The 13695-nt window shown below is 42.7% G+C and overlaps 1 protein-coding gene across 4 annotated transcripts in view; it reads left to right on the forward strand.

Moving 5' to 3' along the window:
• Positions 1–11953, forward strand: part of NPNT (nephronectin) — an 89674-nt gene extending 77721 nt beyond the window's left edge. For all 4 annotated transcript variants that reach the window (XM_038755255.1, XM_038755257.1, XM_038755256.1 and 1 more), the window contains 4 exons: positions 4786–4878; positions 5373–5471; positions 8593–8849; positions 9917–11953. In XM_038755255.1, the coding sequence (XP_038611183.1) occupies positions 4786–4878; positions 5373–5471; positions 8593–8849; positions 9917–10012 (545 nt within the window). In that variant the 3' untranslated portion in view covers positions 10013–11953. The remainder of the gene's footprint in view (positions 1–4785; positions 4879–5372; positions 5472–8592; positions 8850–9916) is intronic.
• The last annotated feature ends 1742 nt before the right edge of the window (positions 11954–13695 follow it).

Consider the following 13695-nt stretch of genomic DNA (forward strand, 5'->3'; position numbering starts at 1 on the left):
TTCCCTGCCCATAGTGAGCATGTCAATTTTATTAAGTGATATTGTTTATTCAGCATACACTTAGAGATGGTCCACTTGATGGTAAGCTTCTTGAGGGCAGAGATCATGTACACAGTGCTTGGCACATAGTAAGCGCTTAGCAAATACCATAATTATTATCATTATTATTATATTTTATTGTGCTCTCCCAAGTACTTTGTACAGTGCTCTGCACACAGTAAATGCTCAATAAATATCACTGATTGATTGATTGGGTCTCTCCGAGAAGCAGCATCCAACTATAGGCAAGAGAATTCAACTTCTGTCCTGGAGCAGTGGGGGCATAACTGGAGTTTCACCTCTGCTTGTCACTAATCCCTGGAAACCCAAACTCTAGCCCCCATATTTACCTCTGCTCACCCACAAACCCCACAAGATTTGATCTCTTGTCTGAGTTTATGGGACTTTATCCGGTCCATTGGGCCACAGTAATCTAAAGCTCTTGAGTAATCCCTAACGACAACCATGGGGCCAATTTATTTTGTGTCTGAGAACTAGTTTGTCTTAGTAGTTCACTGGAATTCAGCCTCTTGTTTGTAACAACAAGAAAGTTCAAGCCATTAAGTAAATTGGCAGGGTTACATGACAGATCAGTGGCAAAGTAAAGATGAAAACCTCATAAAACTCAGTGGCCTCCAATTCCTCCTTTCAGGCTCCCCGTCTAGCACGTCGGAACAAAAGACAATATACGCGATCGCGTTTTGAATCCAAAACGGACTCAGATGAAAGCTAGCTTTTGCCTCCGACAAGATATTAGCCAGCTGAATGAATTCTAGGATCTCTCTCCAATTTTGTAATGATAGTTGAGAAATTAAGGGAAATTAATGGCGCTGAAATTGGTTTAAAATGTTAGCACTTGAAACGATGAACCAGAAAAAGAATTTAATTCAGTTAATGAACTCATTTACTTGTGTTGGGCCCATCTGTAAGAAACCCTTATCAGTGGAATCCATTTTTCCATGTTTGGATTTGCTGTGTCTCAATAACACTGTCGAGAGGGTGTTGTAAGTTTCTGTTTGTTTCCGACTGTGTAAATCTGGAAAGTTCACAAGAGGAGACAGCAATACTGCTGATGCAGGAAACAGGCTATGTTTTCATTTATTTCATTTAGCTTTCCAAACATTGCAGTGTTTGACCCCCTGATCTTGTTTTTATTAGTAAGGATTAAAAAAAAGAGTTGATTAATATACCGAATTAAGTATTCACCCCTCCAGTGGGAGTATTTCCAGTGGAGACTTCAAGTTCATTTCTAATTTACCTCATTATCCAAGGAAGCCTGCATGCATATTTTCAATTTACTTTTGAACTGCGTTAATATTCAGTGTCTTTTGCCATTAGCTTTTGTGAATTGTCTTTCGAAGCCACAAATATTCCAGCAGCGCCGTCCCTTGACAATAATGCTGGACTTCAAACACCTTCTTGTCTTCAGAAAAAGAATGTTAACACCTTTGGTAAGAAGGGCCAATTAGCTAGGTCTTACAACCATCTGACTTCGAAAATTGTATTTGGATATCTAAATTTTAAGGCAGAGGGTCACCCTGGGGCATTTGAAGACACTTCATAGGTCTGTGAAATTTCATTAAAGAAAGGGCCGTGGAATTCTAAGCCCGCTTTCCAAATAAGATCTCAGTACCCATTTTCCACATTTGCTTTCTACCGGTTTCTTCAGTGCCGTACAATCTGGGTTTTTTCCCTCTTTATTGAAGTTGTCACAGATGTCTTCAGTGTCTGCCTTCTGACCAATTTTTTGTAGTATCTCTTCTACTGTGGCAATAATAAGGACAAGAAAATATTTCATTGTACAAAGTGGTGGAGAAAAATGCAAGGACAAAGATTCAGGCACTGTCCTGTGCCCACAGGGAGCTCACAGTCCAGAGGGAGGAAGGACAAACATGTAATGATAATAATAATAGGGGTATTTCTCAAGCGCTCACTACGTGCCAAGCACTGTAGTATGTGCTGGGGTAGATGCAAGCTAATCAGGTTGGACACAGTCCATATCCCACATGGGACTCACAGTCTTAATCCCCATTTTACAGATGAGGTAACTGAGGCACAGAGAAGTCAGTTGACTTGCCAAAATTCGCACGTGGCTCAGTGGAAAGAGCACAGGCTCTGGAGTCAGAGGTGATGGGTTCAGATCCCGGCTCCGCCAACTGTCAGCTGTGTGACTTCGGGCAAGTCACTTAACTTCTCTGTGCCTCAGTTACCTCATCTGTAAAATGGGGATTAAAACTGCAAACCCCCTGTGGGACAACCTGATCACCTTTGTGACCTCCCCAGTGCTTAGAACAGCACTTAACAAATACCATCAAAAAAAAAAAAAAGTGGCGGAGCTGGGGAAGAAGAGCAATAAATTCCACAAAAACTAACACAATAAGACTAGCAATTCATTATTCCCGGGATGGACTAGTCCCTGCGCTCCTCACTGTCTCCACAGTCAGTCTTCCCAATGTTCTAAAGTTCTAATAATAATGGTATTTGTTAAGCGCTTACTATGTGCAAAGCACTGTTCCAAGCTGCTGGGGATGAAACAAGATGATCAGGTTGCCCCACGTGGGGCTCACAGTCTTGATCCTCATTTAAGAGATGAGGTAACTGAGGCCCAGAGAAGTGAAGTGACTTGACCAAGGTCACACAGCAGACAGGTGGTAGAGTTGGGATTAGAACCCAGGACCTCTGACTCCCAAGCCCGGGTTCATGTTTCTGTATCTCTCTCTCTCCCAGTGATGGAGAGGATGTGTGGCTTCTGTGCCGGGCGGGGGGAGATCCAGTGGAGAGGAACCCGGCTTCTGCTCGCCTCTGCTCCTGCTGGAGTCTCCTAATCCATCTTTGTTGGTTTTGCTGTCAGCCGCTCCCGCCAGCTTGAAATGAAGTTTGGCCTTGGTGTGAAGTTTTGACACAATCATGGTCCTGATCCTTTTTCTATTCCTATTCTATTCCCTTGCCGGCTCCTCATCCACTGCTCACTTTTTAACCCCAGGTATCCCAACGGACTTCGTTCTTGGTCCTCTTGGCATAGCGGATAGAGCACGGGCCTGGGAATAAGGAGGTCATGGGTTCTAATCCTCACTCTGCCGGGCGACCTTGGATAAGTCACTTCACTTCTCTGTGCCTCAGTGATCTCCTTTATAAAATGGGGAGCCCCATATGGGACAGGGACTGTGGCCAACCGGATTTGCTTGTATCCCACCCCAGCGCTTAGTACAGTGTCTGGCACATAGTAAGCCCTTAACAAATGCCATGATGATGACGATGATACCTGTTGTTGGGTAGGGACCGTGTCTATATGTTGCCGACTTAGTACAGTGCTCTGCACACAGTAAGCGCTCAATAAATACGATTAAATGAATGATGATTACATTATGCATATCCTCAAAGGGAAGCTCTTCACCAGCAGTATCAATTACAACCTCTGTGAATGATATCCAAACTTCCAAATAGATTTATTCAGCTTTGACTTTTTTTCCCCTTCTCTCTAGTTTTTTGTTTCCTCCTATGTCTGGTGCGTCGCCTCTTGAATTTATTTTTTTTTTTTTTGGTATTTGCTAAGCATATATACCAGGCACTGTACTAAGCATTGGGGTAGATACCAGCGAATCAGATTGGACACAGTCCATGTCCCACATGGGGCTCACAGTCTTAGCCTTCATTTTACAGATGGTATCCAAGGCACAGGGAAGTGAAGTGACTTATCCAAGGTCACACAGCAGACAAGTGGCAGAGGCAGGATTAGAATTCAGTTCTCCCAGGCCCATAAACCACACTCTTCCCATGTATTATGGCCACCAGTATCACCTCAGAATGTGTAGGGCGCACCCAAGTTGTCATTTCAAGACTGTGAGCCCATTGTTGGGTAGGGACCGTCTCTATGTGTTGCCAACTTGTACTTCCCAAGCGCTTAGTGCAGTTCTCTGCACACAGTAAGCGCTCAATAAATACGACTGAATGAATGAATTTTGTTTTTAAATAATCCCTGGCTAGTTAATCTGATAATTTTAGTGCCATTCAAAACACAGGAATCCTTGAAACGTTTGCAGCCCGCCAATGGGTCATCTTTGTATTTCCACCGTCATTGAGAGTGAGAACGGAACCTTTCAATGCCACCCGGATATTTTAGGGTATGATCTCGACTGGATTCAATTCAAGGAAAACATTCTCCCTTCAAATAATGGCAGCATCTGTAGTCTTTTTTTTTTTTATAAACTTGGTCCAATTTCAGAGTCCAGTAACATAAAGTTGCATTACTGGGATTAGCAGCTTTTACGGATCTATAAACCTTGTCCCAATCCTCTGACCTTACGTTTTAAATTAAGCATCTGTTATAGTGCACGACAGTGTCATTCACAATTTTCTCATTCAAGTTAATTGGAATCATTTCCACTTCACAGGGCTTTAATTCGGGGGACATTGTATTCTTCATAGGGCTGTCCGTTGCCTTGAAGTGTGTACCTAGGAAGCGGTGGCTATATTTTAAAAAATATACTGGATCCTTCCCGTGACCTTTTTTAGCGTTTTTAGATGTTTTAAAGTCAGTTCTAAGTTTAAAACTTAAGACCCTGAAAAATGTTACAGCGTAAATCATTGGCGAGCAATGTTTATAAATCTTCGAGTGAAATGTAATTAAATATATTGGCTTCTCTGAGAGGCGAGCACTGCCCTGAGGCTTGCCTCTTCTGCCTCTCGTTAAAGGTAGCTTACTTCTTTATCCAGCATTTTCATTTTGTAAATGACTCTCTTTGGCAGTTCCACGTCATCCTGGAGTGAACAACGATCTGTTTGAAATGTTTGAAATCGAAAGAGGAATTAGTGCAGATGATGAAGTAAAGGATGATCCAGGTACTTTCCAACATTTCTATTTAGAATTGTGATTTTAGCAGTGTTCTCTGTATTGTTTTTCGGGGTTTTTTTTTTACCCTCCCACTTCTTCCTAAACTTTAACTTGGCTGGAATGATGCCTGCTGTCTATTCTATTTTACATCAGCTTTATTTCCTCTGAAGATAAAGCCGAGCCAAAAAGTGTGATTCATCGTTTTCGCTTTGATTTTTAATTTATTAAAGCAACACCTGCCCTGTGAGAAATTCATTTCCTACAACCGAGTCTGAAGCTCAGCCAGAATGTGTCAACACGTAGAGCTTCTATTTTTACAAATGCGAGTCCTGCACAAATGGATTGTCAAGTTTTATGTCATTTCCTTCCAATATCAAGGAAAGGAAAGAGAGTACAGCTGTTGCCTGGCAGAACCTACTAGTAGTTGTCAGTTGCAGCAATCACACCTTCCCAAGGGTCAGCGATGGTTGACTCCTCGGACTCTCTGATCTTTTCCCTGCAGGCGTTCTGATTCACAGCTGTAACTTTGACCATGGTCTTTGTGGATGGATCAGGGAAAAAGAAGATGACCTGCACTGGGAACCCGTCAGGGATTCGACAGGTAAAATCAGGTTGTCTATCCCACTCAAGACTCAATTTGCCTGTGTTTCAAGCAAAAACTCCTCACTCTCGGCTTCAAGGCTCTCCATCCATCACCTCGCCCCCTCCTACCTCACCTCCCTTCTCTCCCTCTCCAGCCCAGCCTGGAATATAATATAGTACCTGGACTATCTCCCCTCTTAGATTGGGAGTCCCACGTGGGACAGGGACCGTTTCTGACCTGATTATCTGTTGTATTTTACTCTCTCGAGTACTTAGTACGTTTTACACGCAGTAAGTGCTCAAATACCATCGATTATACGATGGTTACATTTTGATCATTACTATTATCCTAGGCAGTAGGGGGAATTTCCAAAAAAGTGTAACTCCTGGGCCCTGCTTTAAAGAAGCTTACACTTTTAATGGGGTTCAGCCAAAGAAAATGAGCAGAGTGACTGTTATAATGCTCTTTTCCTTATAAATAATGAAAAATAAAAATTAGATTAATCCTGTGCCCAATCACCTGGAAGTACTTTAGTGCAGGAAAAGACTTTTCAGCTAAAGTTCAGTTGAAGTTTCTTTCAGTTGAAGAATTATAAGGCCTCATTGGGAAGGTACTGATTTATTTTTAAAGGCTTCATTATTTATTATGATGTGTTAAGGAAAATGACAGTATTTACTCTTGATAGTCAAAACTGATATATAGGGTCAAAGATAGGGAATTCATATTTCCTGTTTTCCTGTTGGGATTGGTTTCAGATAACAACTTCTCTTGGGCTATCATTCCAACTTGGAAAACATTTTTTTTAGTCTAGCGTGAAGTAAGTCTTCCTGACACGGTTATAGCTTTTTTTCAAGGCCTAGGTAGATACATTTTAGCTGCGTGTATGCAACAGGATCATTTGGGGAATTTTCTAGATTTGCATGTTGTGTTGGTCCTTTTTATTAGCTTTTAGCATGTGGAAATTTGGAATTGCTGGTTTCCATTGCAAGAACTCAGGATAGTTGAAGATTTGGGGGGCATTAAAAATTGCATCGCAGCAGTAACTATAACTTTATTATGGTATTTGTTAAGCGCTTACCAGGCACCGTTCTAAGCGCTGGAGTATATACAAGTTAATCAGGTTAGACACAGTCCATGTCCCACATGGGGCTCACAGTCCTAATCCCCATTTTATAGATGAGGTAACTGAGGCACAGAGCATTTAAGTAACTTGTCCAAGGTCACACAGCAAACAAGTGGCAGACCTGGGATTAGAACCCAGGACCTTCTGAGATTCCCAAGCCTGGGATCTACCCTCTACGCCATGCCGCTTCTCTGACTTAACAGGTCAGACTATGCTAAACCCTCGTGGACATTCGAAAACTATAGTCCTAGCGACAACTTTTTATTTCCCTGTTAATACATCGATTTAAGAGATTCTTTTATCTATATTTTTTTCTTGACAGTTGTACGAGACACTGCCAGTACATTTCTGAACTTCTGGCTATGCTTCTCCAAAACATGCTTTATCTGAAGATCCTGCAACATTCCTTGCATTTTTGTGCCCCGAAGGGAGGGAAATACTAATATTTTCATGAAAAATAAAGGCTATTTTTATTACCATAGGAGCTGTACAAAGATTTTTGATTGAGCGGTATTGAATCAGAATTATATTTATTTAAATATTATTAAATAATAATATACTAAATACAAATAATATATAAATATATTAAATATATTAAATATAAATACTATATATATTTAGCAGCATGGCCTAATGAAAAGCAGTAAACCTGGCAGTCAAAGAACCAAGGTTCTAATTCCACCTCTGCTACTTGTCTGCCCTTGGACAAGTCAGTTAACTGCTCTCTGCCTCAGTTTCCTCATCTGTCAAATGGCGATTCAATACCTGTTCTCTCTCTGATTTAGACTGTGAGTCCCATGTGGGCCCCGATCGTCTTGTCCCTACTCTAGCTCTTAGTGCAGTGCTTTGCACATAGGAAGCACTTAAAAAATACCACAATTATTATATGCACAAATCTATGGAATCATGTACATATGGACTATATACATATATACTTACATGTATGTGTGTGTACGTAAACAAGAGCCAAAACAAACTGTGCTGAGAGCCTAAGAAAAGTAATCTAAAGTCATTTTACTGTGAAGAAAACCACCAGATGCTACTTGTAATTGCATTTTTAGTGGAACACTCTTTCCTTGACATTTCATTAAGCCTTGAAAGAGAAAAGAGCTTCTCTTGAATGACAGGAGAGGAAACATCTTTTGCAGGAGGAATTACTCTGAAACTGCCTGGGAACTCACTTTCTATAATTTCCCCTTGGCAACCTGGAATTGTTCCCTCCCAGCTTTAGAAACTTTCAGGCTGCCCTTAATAATAATAATAATAATAATAATAATAATTATGGGTTTTGTTAAGCATTTACTATGTGCCAGGCACTGTACTAAGAACTGGGGTGGGTACAAGCAAATTGGGTTGGACACAGTCCCAGTCCCACATGGGGCTCACAGTCTCAGTCCCCATTTTACAGATGAGCTGTGTGGCTTAGTGGAAAGAGCCCGAGCTTGGGAGTCAGAGGTCGTGGGTTCTAATCCTGGCTCCGCCACTTATCAGCTGTGGGACTTTGGACAAATCAGTTCACTTCTCTGTGCCTCAGTTACCTCATCTAGAAAATGGAGATTAAGACTGTGAGCCCCACGTGGGACAACCTGATTACCTCCTATCTACCCCAGTGCTTAGAACAGTGCTTGGCACATAGTAAGTGCTTAACAAATACCATCATTATTATCATGAGGTAACTGAGGACCAGAGAAGTGAAGTGTCTTGCCCAAGGTCACACAGCAGACAAGTGGCAGAGCTGGGATTAGAACCCACAACCTTCTAACTCTCAAGCTCATGTTCTGACTAGGCCATGCTGCTCCTCTCCCTCCTTTTGAGAGTCCCTAGATACATACCTGTAATTCATTTATTTATATTAATGTCTGTCTCCCCAACTAGACTGTAAGCTCATTTTGGGCAGGGAATGTGTGCAGTATATTATACTCTCCCAATCGTTCTGCACACAGCAACCACTCAATAAATACGATCGACTGACTGACTGACTGAAGAAACGTCACCTGCCTGCTTTTCCCATTCCAGGTGGACACTATCTGACCATCTCAGCACCTAAGAGTCCAGGGGGGAGAGTGGCCCGCCTGGTGCTTTCTCTCGGCCACCTGAGGCATCGGGGGAAATTGTGCCTTTCCTTCCGGCACAAGGTATCCGGGCTGCACTCCGGTGTGCTCCAGGTGTTTGTGAGAAAACACGGCACCCACGGAGCGGCCCTGTGGGGTAGAAACGGAGGCCACGGCTGGAGGCAAACACAGATTACCTTGCAAGGCTCAGATATGAAGAGCGTAAGTAGAACAGCACCAGCACTTAGAACAGTGCTTTGCACATAGTAGCGCTTAATAAATGCCATCATTATTATTAGAACCGCAAAGGCCCTAGCATTTACTACAGCGCTTTGCGGGTTCTCTGGTTTCCTGCCTCAAGGCAACTGAATGGGTGTAAGGATCTCATTTATACCAAGGTTGTCATTTTGCCTGGGCAGGAGGGGATTGGGTGGGTGTGGTGGGGAGGGTAACTGTGGATATTGGAAGATACAATGGTTTTACACTTTGAAGCCCCTTGGCCTATTTTCACCAGATGCGGTTTTAGTTCAAACCTGTGACAATACAGGGGGTCCTTGGATTTACGGCTGCATCTTAAGTCAAAATGTAAGTTGGAGCCAATTTTTTCATAGGGACAATGTCATAAATGGGGGTTCGATTCCTCAACTGAGATCGGATACAACTATCGTTACCAAAATTGAACTGATAATAGTGAGTTCAGTCTATTAGGGATGAGTAACATAGCCACATTAATGTGTTTACATTGCGCCTGAGAGATTCCAAAATAAGGGTAGCCGACTTTTACGTCTTCAAAAATAAAATGCGCACATCAGCTGTCCCTGGTAACTCCACCTGGAGATCAGATATCGTGATTGTCCCCCTTGTTTCCCCTCCCTCACCCTCTCTAAACGTCCCCCAGTTGCACCTTAAAAAATCCACATTTCCCAGTCACTCGTGTGCGTGTTGTAAAGCTGAAACGGGGTGTAGATTGAGAAACGATGCTAGGGCCATTTGTCGTAGCTCAGAATGTCGTAAGTCGAGGACTGCCCAGTTATTGCTAGAATAGGCAGTTGCTGTTTCATTAACCGTCTTCAAGTATCGAGCTTCTGCCAACAAGCAGACTTCCCCAGCTGACCAGGCTAAGGTCACACATATTGGCTCCAATCCTCCATTTTGCCGCAAAGCCACTGCAGATTTACTTCCTTCGAAAGGTTACTCCCGGGCCCCGCTTTGGCTAAGAACAAGAGTGTTAGTGAAATGGGAAGAGGGGAAGCTTGACTGTTGTGTGTGGTTTTTCTTTTTCCTTCTAGGTCATCTTCAAAGGTGAAAAGAGGCACGGGCATTCGGGGGAGATTGGATTGGACGATGTGAGCTTGAGAAGAGGTCACTGTTCTGAAGAACCTTAGAACCTGAGAACTAGAGGAAGAAGAGCCACTTTGTTCCTTTCCCTCTCCCCTCAGCTACTTCCCGTCCTCCCCTTCACCACACCTAGAAGATGGCTCTGGTTTACCTAAGGGTTCAGTTGGTTATTCACGTCTGGTTTGATTGTGTAGTGCCATCCCAGTGAACAGGGAAAGCCCCCTGGAAACCACAAGGACATTGATACTTCAAATCAGCAATGGATCCCCATCAATCTCAGCTTCAGGCCAGTGTGTACATATGTGTGTGTGAGAGAGAGAGACAACCAACCTCCTTCAGTGGAACTGCAGAATGAACTGCGAAGTAAAAGAGCAAAGTTATAGAAACGTTCAAAATATCCAGTGCATTGGCCAATTTACTAAGCGTTCAGTAGGAACCCGGTTGTATCCGTTTCACGGATGATCTGAGGTAATTGTAGGGTCAGTCCCTGTTCCTCATTTTAAGCCAGTAACAGCCTGGACCTGAACCTTGGCTCTTAACTGCCATTTTACCTTTTAAAAGAAGGGTGTGTAACATAGCTGCATTTAGTCTTACATTGTATCCATTTTAAAAAGGCAGTGCTGTAGATTAGGAACTGCATCTCTTAATATCAGTAGTGTGGTGTTTAGTGGAGATTTGTCATGGATAGTATGTATTTGTAGTGCAAGATGCAATGTCTCAGATACATATGTAAAATCCCGCTTCAGGCTTTGATTCGGTGTTGACGAGGCTAAGTAAGGGTGGTCATTTTGTTGAAATAGTACTGGTTATAAGACTTCGTATTGAGAGTAGCAACGATTGCTGTATAGATACGAGCACACATATGCACATCTAGTTCATAAACTCAGTTTTCTGTGACAACTTAAATGTCCACCATCCTCATCACTGCTTGAGCCAGTTTAAAAAGACACCAAACTGCCTTTTGGGGAATCTTTTAGCACCTTGTATAGGGGAATCAAGGAGCTGGTTTATAAAAATTATTTCCCCACAGGGAAGACTGTGGCCAAGACAAGTCTGTTGACATATTTAGAGCAGTTATATTAGCAGTTTATTTTTTTTTAATATAAAATTGGACCAGTGGTGTAAAAATCACCACTTGGGTGATAGAAACATATTGAACGTTAGAAACAAAAGGCACAGGAAGCGAGGAGGTGTTGATTAAAAAACTGCCTATAAAAACAAATTCACTTTCGGCATGAATTCTTCTATCAAATGTGTTCATGTTTCCAGAAATCCCAAGACTAGTCTTCCTCTGCCTTTCCTCCCCACCAGAACCCAGGCCACGAGGTGACTATATGGAGACTTCAGGCCAGTGAATTCTCCGGAGCTGCTGGGACAAAAAGGAGTCATTTTTTCTCCTCATTCTGACCTATGGGTGGGTCATTTAGGACAGGCCTAAAGAGATTCTGCATTTTGAAGCCAAAGTGCCCAAGGTTTTAAAATCTTTGCCACTTTGCTGCAGAATGCCATTCTCATGTTTGCCAGTGTAGAGTGGGCAGCAGATGGTGAAGGCAAACACAGTGGAAGTTGAAGAGGAGCGCGCCTAACTCTTTCTGCCTGATAGAGTTGGCATCCATTGCTAATAGTGTAAGCATGGTAGGGGGAGAGAAAGGGTTTCCTTGGCTTTAGGCCTCCTGCAACCTGGAATGAACACTAATCACACTCTTTGTGGTGATGTGTGGGAGTTAATGAGCAGCACTACCTAAAGCAGATTGTAGATTTAATCAATTCCAAACCATATTTACCCAGCACATTGCCCCCTTAATTTTTAGAGTACATTTGCTTCAATTTCCCCTGAAGTAAAATGGTTCTATCTTTCAAGACACATCCCTGAGACGTAAATCGACAATTGTGACAGAAATCACAAGATTACCAGGATCACAAAGACCATCAGAGGACTGGAAAAGGTAGAGGGAAAAGAACAAGGGTTATCCATGGAAGGTTGAGGGCGATTTAATAATGAGGCTTAAAGGTTTGAAACGTTTTTATTTCAAAGATGAGGCCAAGTTCCTCGGTCTCCTCTAATGGCAGAAGAGGAGGAAATGAATTTGAAGTGCAGCAGGAGGAATTGAGGTTAACTCTAAGGAAGAGTTTTCTGAAAGTGATGAGTAAGCACATTATGGGCAGGAAATATGTCTGCCAACTCTGTTGTATTAATCTCCCAAGTGCTTAGTTCATTCATTGCTCTGCACATAGTAAGTGCTCAAACACCATTAAAGATGATGAGTTTAATTGTGGTATTTAAGCGCTTACTGGGTGCCAGGCACTGTACTAAGCGTTGGGGTTGGGTTGGACACAATACCAGTCACACAGTCTCAATCCTCATTTTACAGATGAGGGAACTGAGGCGTAGAAAAGTGACTTGACCAAGGTCACGTGGCAGACAAGCGGCAGAGCCCAGATTGCAACCCACAACCTTCTGACTCCCAGCCCTGTGGTCTATTCTCTGTGCCTTGCTGAATTGCAGAGAGGCCAGAATAATCCCCACCCCTGAAGTCCTTAGCAGTAGGCCAGACTTTTCCCGTCATTGATGATTCAAATGTGGTCTTACCGGAAGAGGTAGCAGGAAGGGATGACTTTTCAGGGCCTCATCCAGATTCTGTTATTAGAGATCCTCATTCTGGGTAATTTTGAGTCAAGTCTGAGGTTTTTCAGGGTATCCTCTTGCCCTTCTGCTGGACTGACGTAACCTGATGACTGATTGACGTGTTCAGGAGAGAGCCAGTGAATTGATCAGCTGAGCCGCAGTACTACTGTACCATTGGGCAGCCATCTCTTTCCCCAAACGATAGCCAACAAGTGAAAAAAAGCCACTCACCCAGCTGAAGGCATTTGCCCCATGCAGGAGTGGAAGCATCCACAATCCCATCCTGTTCTGAGTGTCTTTGAACACAAAGGAGGACTTCTGGGGTGGGACAGAGCTGTTTTAACCTTCCTCAGAAAAAGTCCCTCAAAGTGGCATCAAAGCAGCAGTACTCTGAACGATGGACTCACAGACTGCCTTGCCCATCACGGGTGGGGGGGGAGTACAAACTCACTGCACCTTCTGTGAGAGGTCAGAGACCACAGCTTTGGATCGTTAATGTAAATCGATTTTTAGGTAGGTGTTTCCTTTCTGGTCAAATAACTGCACAACTGACTATAAGGGAAAAATTTTGAAAATCAAATATAAGGTGCCAATAAGATATTGCACTACACTGATGAAAGAAGTTATCAAATGTACTGTACAACATCTTACTGGTTTATTTAATGTTTTAAATAAAGTTAATGGTTTTCCAAAATGGCTGTAATTTTCTTTGTCAGTTATAAGCAATTTTTTGAATATTACTGATAATTATCGGTTCGTCTTTATTGTGGGAAAATACAGTGGCAGTGATCCAATATTTTCCTCAAGGGTTTTGTATCCCAATAGAATTTCCATAAGCTATGCCTCCAGCCACTTGATGTTGAAAAGTCTGATGTTTCCCCTAAAGCTCACGGCTCCTGGTGAACCAGAGTGACTCCACAAAGAATGGAGAAAGATTTTTTGCTGTCTCTTTCCTTCTTCCTCTGGCAGGTGAAAGAGCAACACTGGCTTAGTGGAAAGAGCCTGTTTCTAGACTGTGAACCCATTGTGGGCAGGGATTGTTTCTATCTGTTGCTGAATTGTACTTCCCAAGCACTTAGTACAGTGCACTGCACACTAATCGCT

The sequence above is a fragment of the Tachyglossus aculeatus genome, chromosome 12 (assembly GCF_015852505.1).
Source record: "Tachyglossus aculeatus isolate mTacAcu1 chromosome 12, mTacAcu1.pri, whole genome shotgun sequence".
NCBI lineage: Eukaryota > Metazoa > Chordata > Mammalia > Monotremata > Tachyglossidae > Tachyglossus > Tachyglossus aculeatus.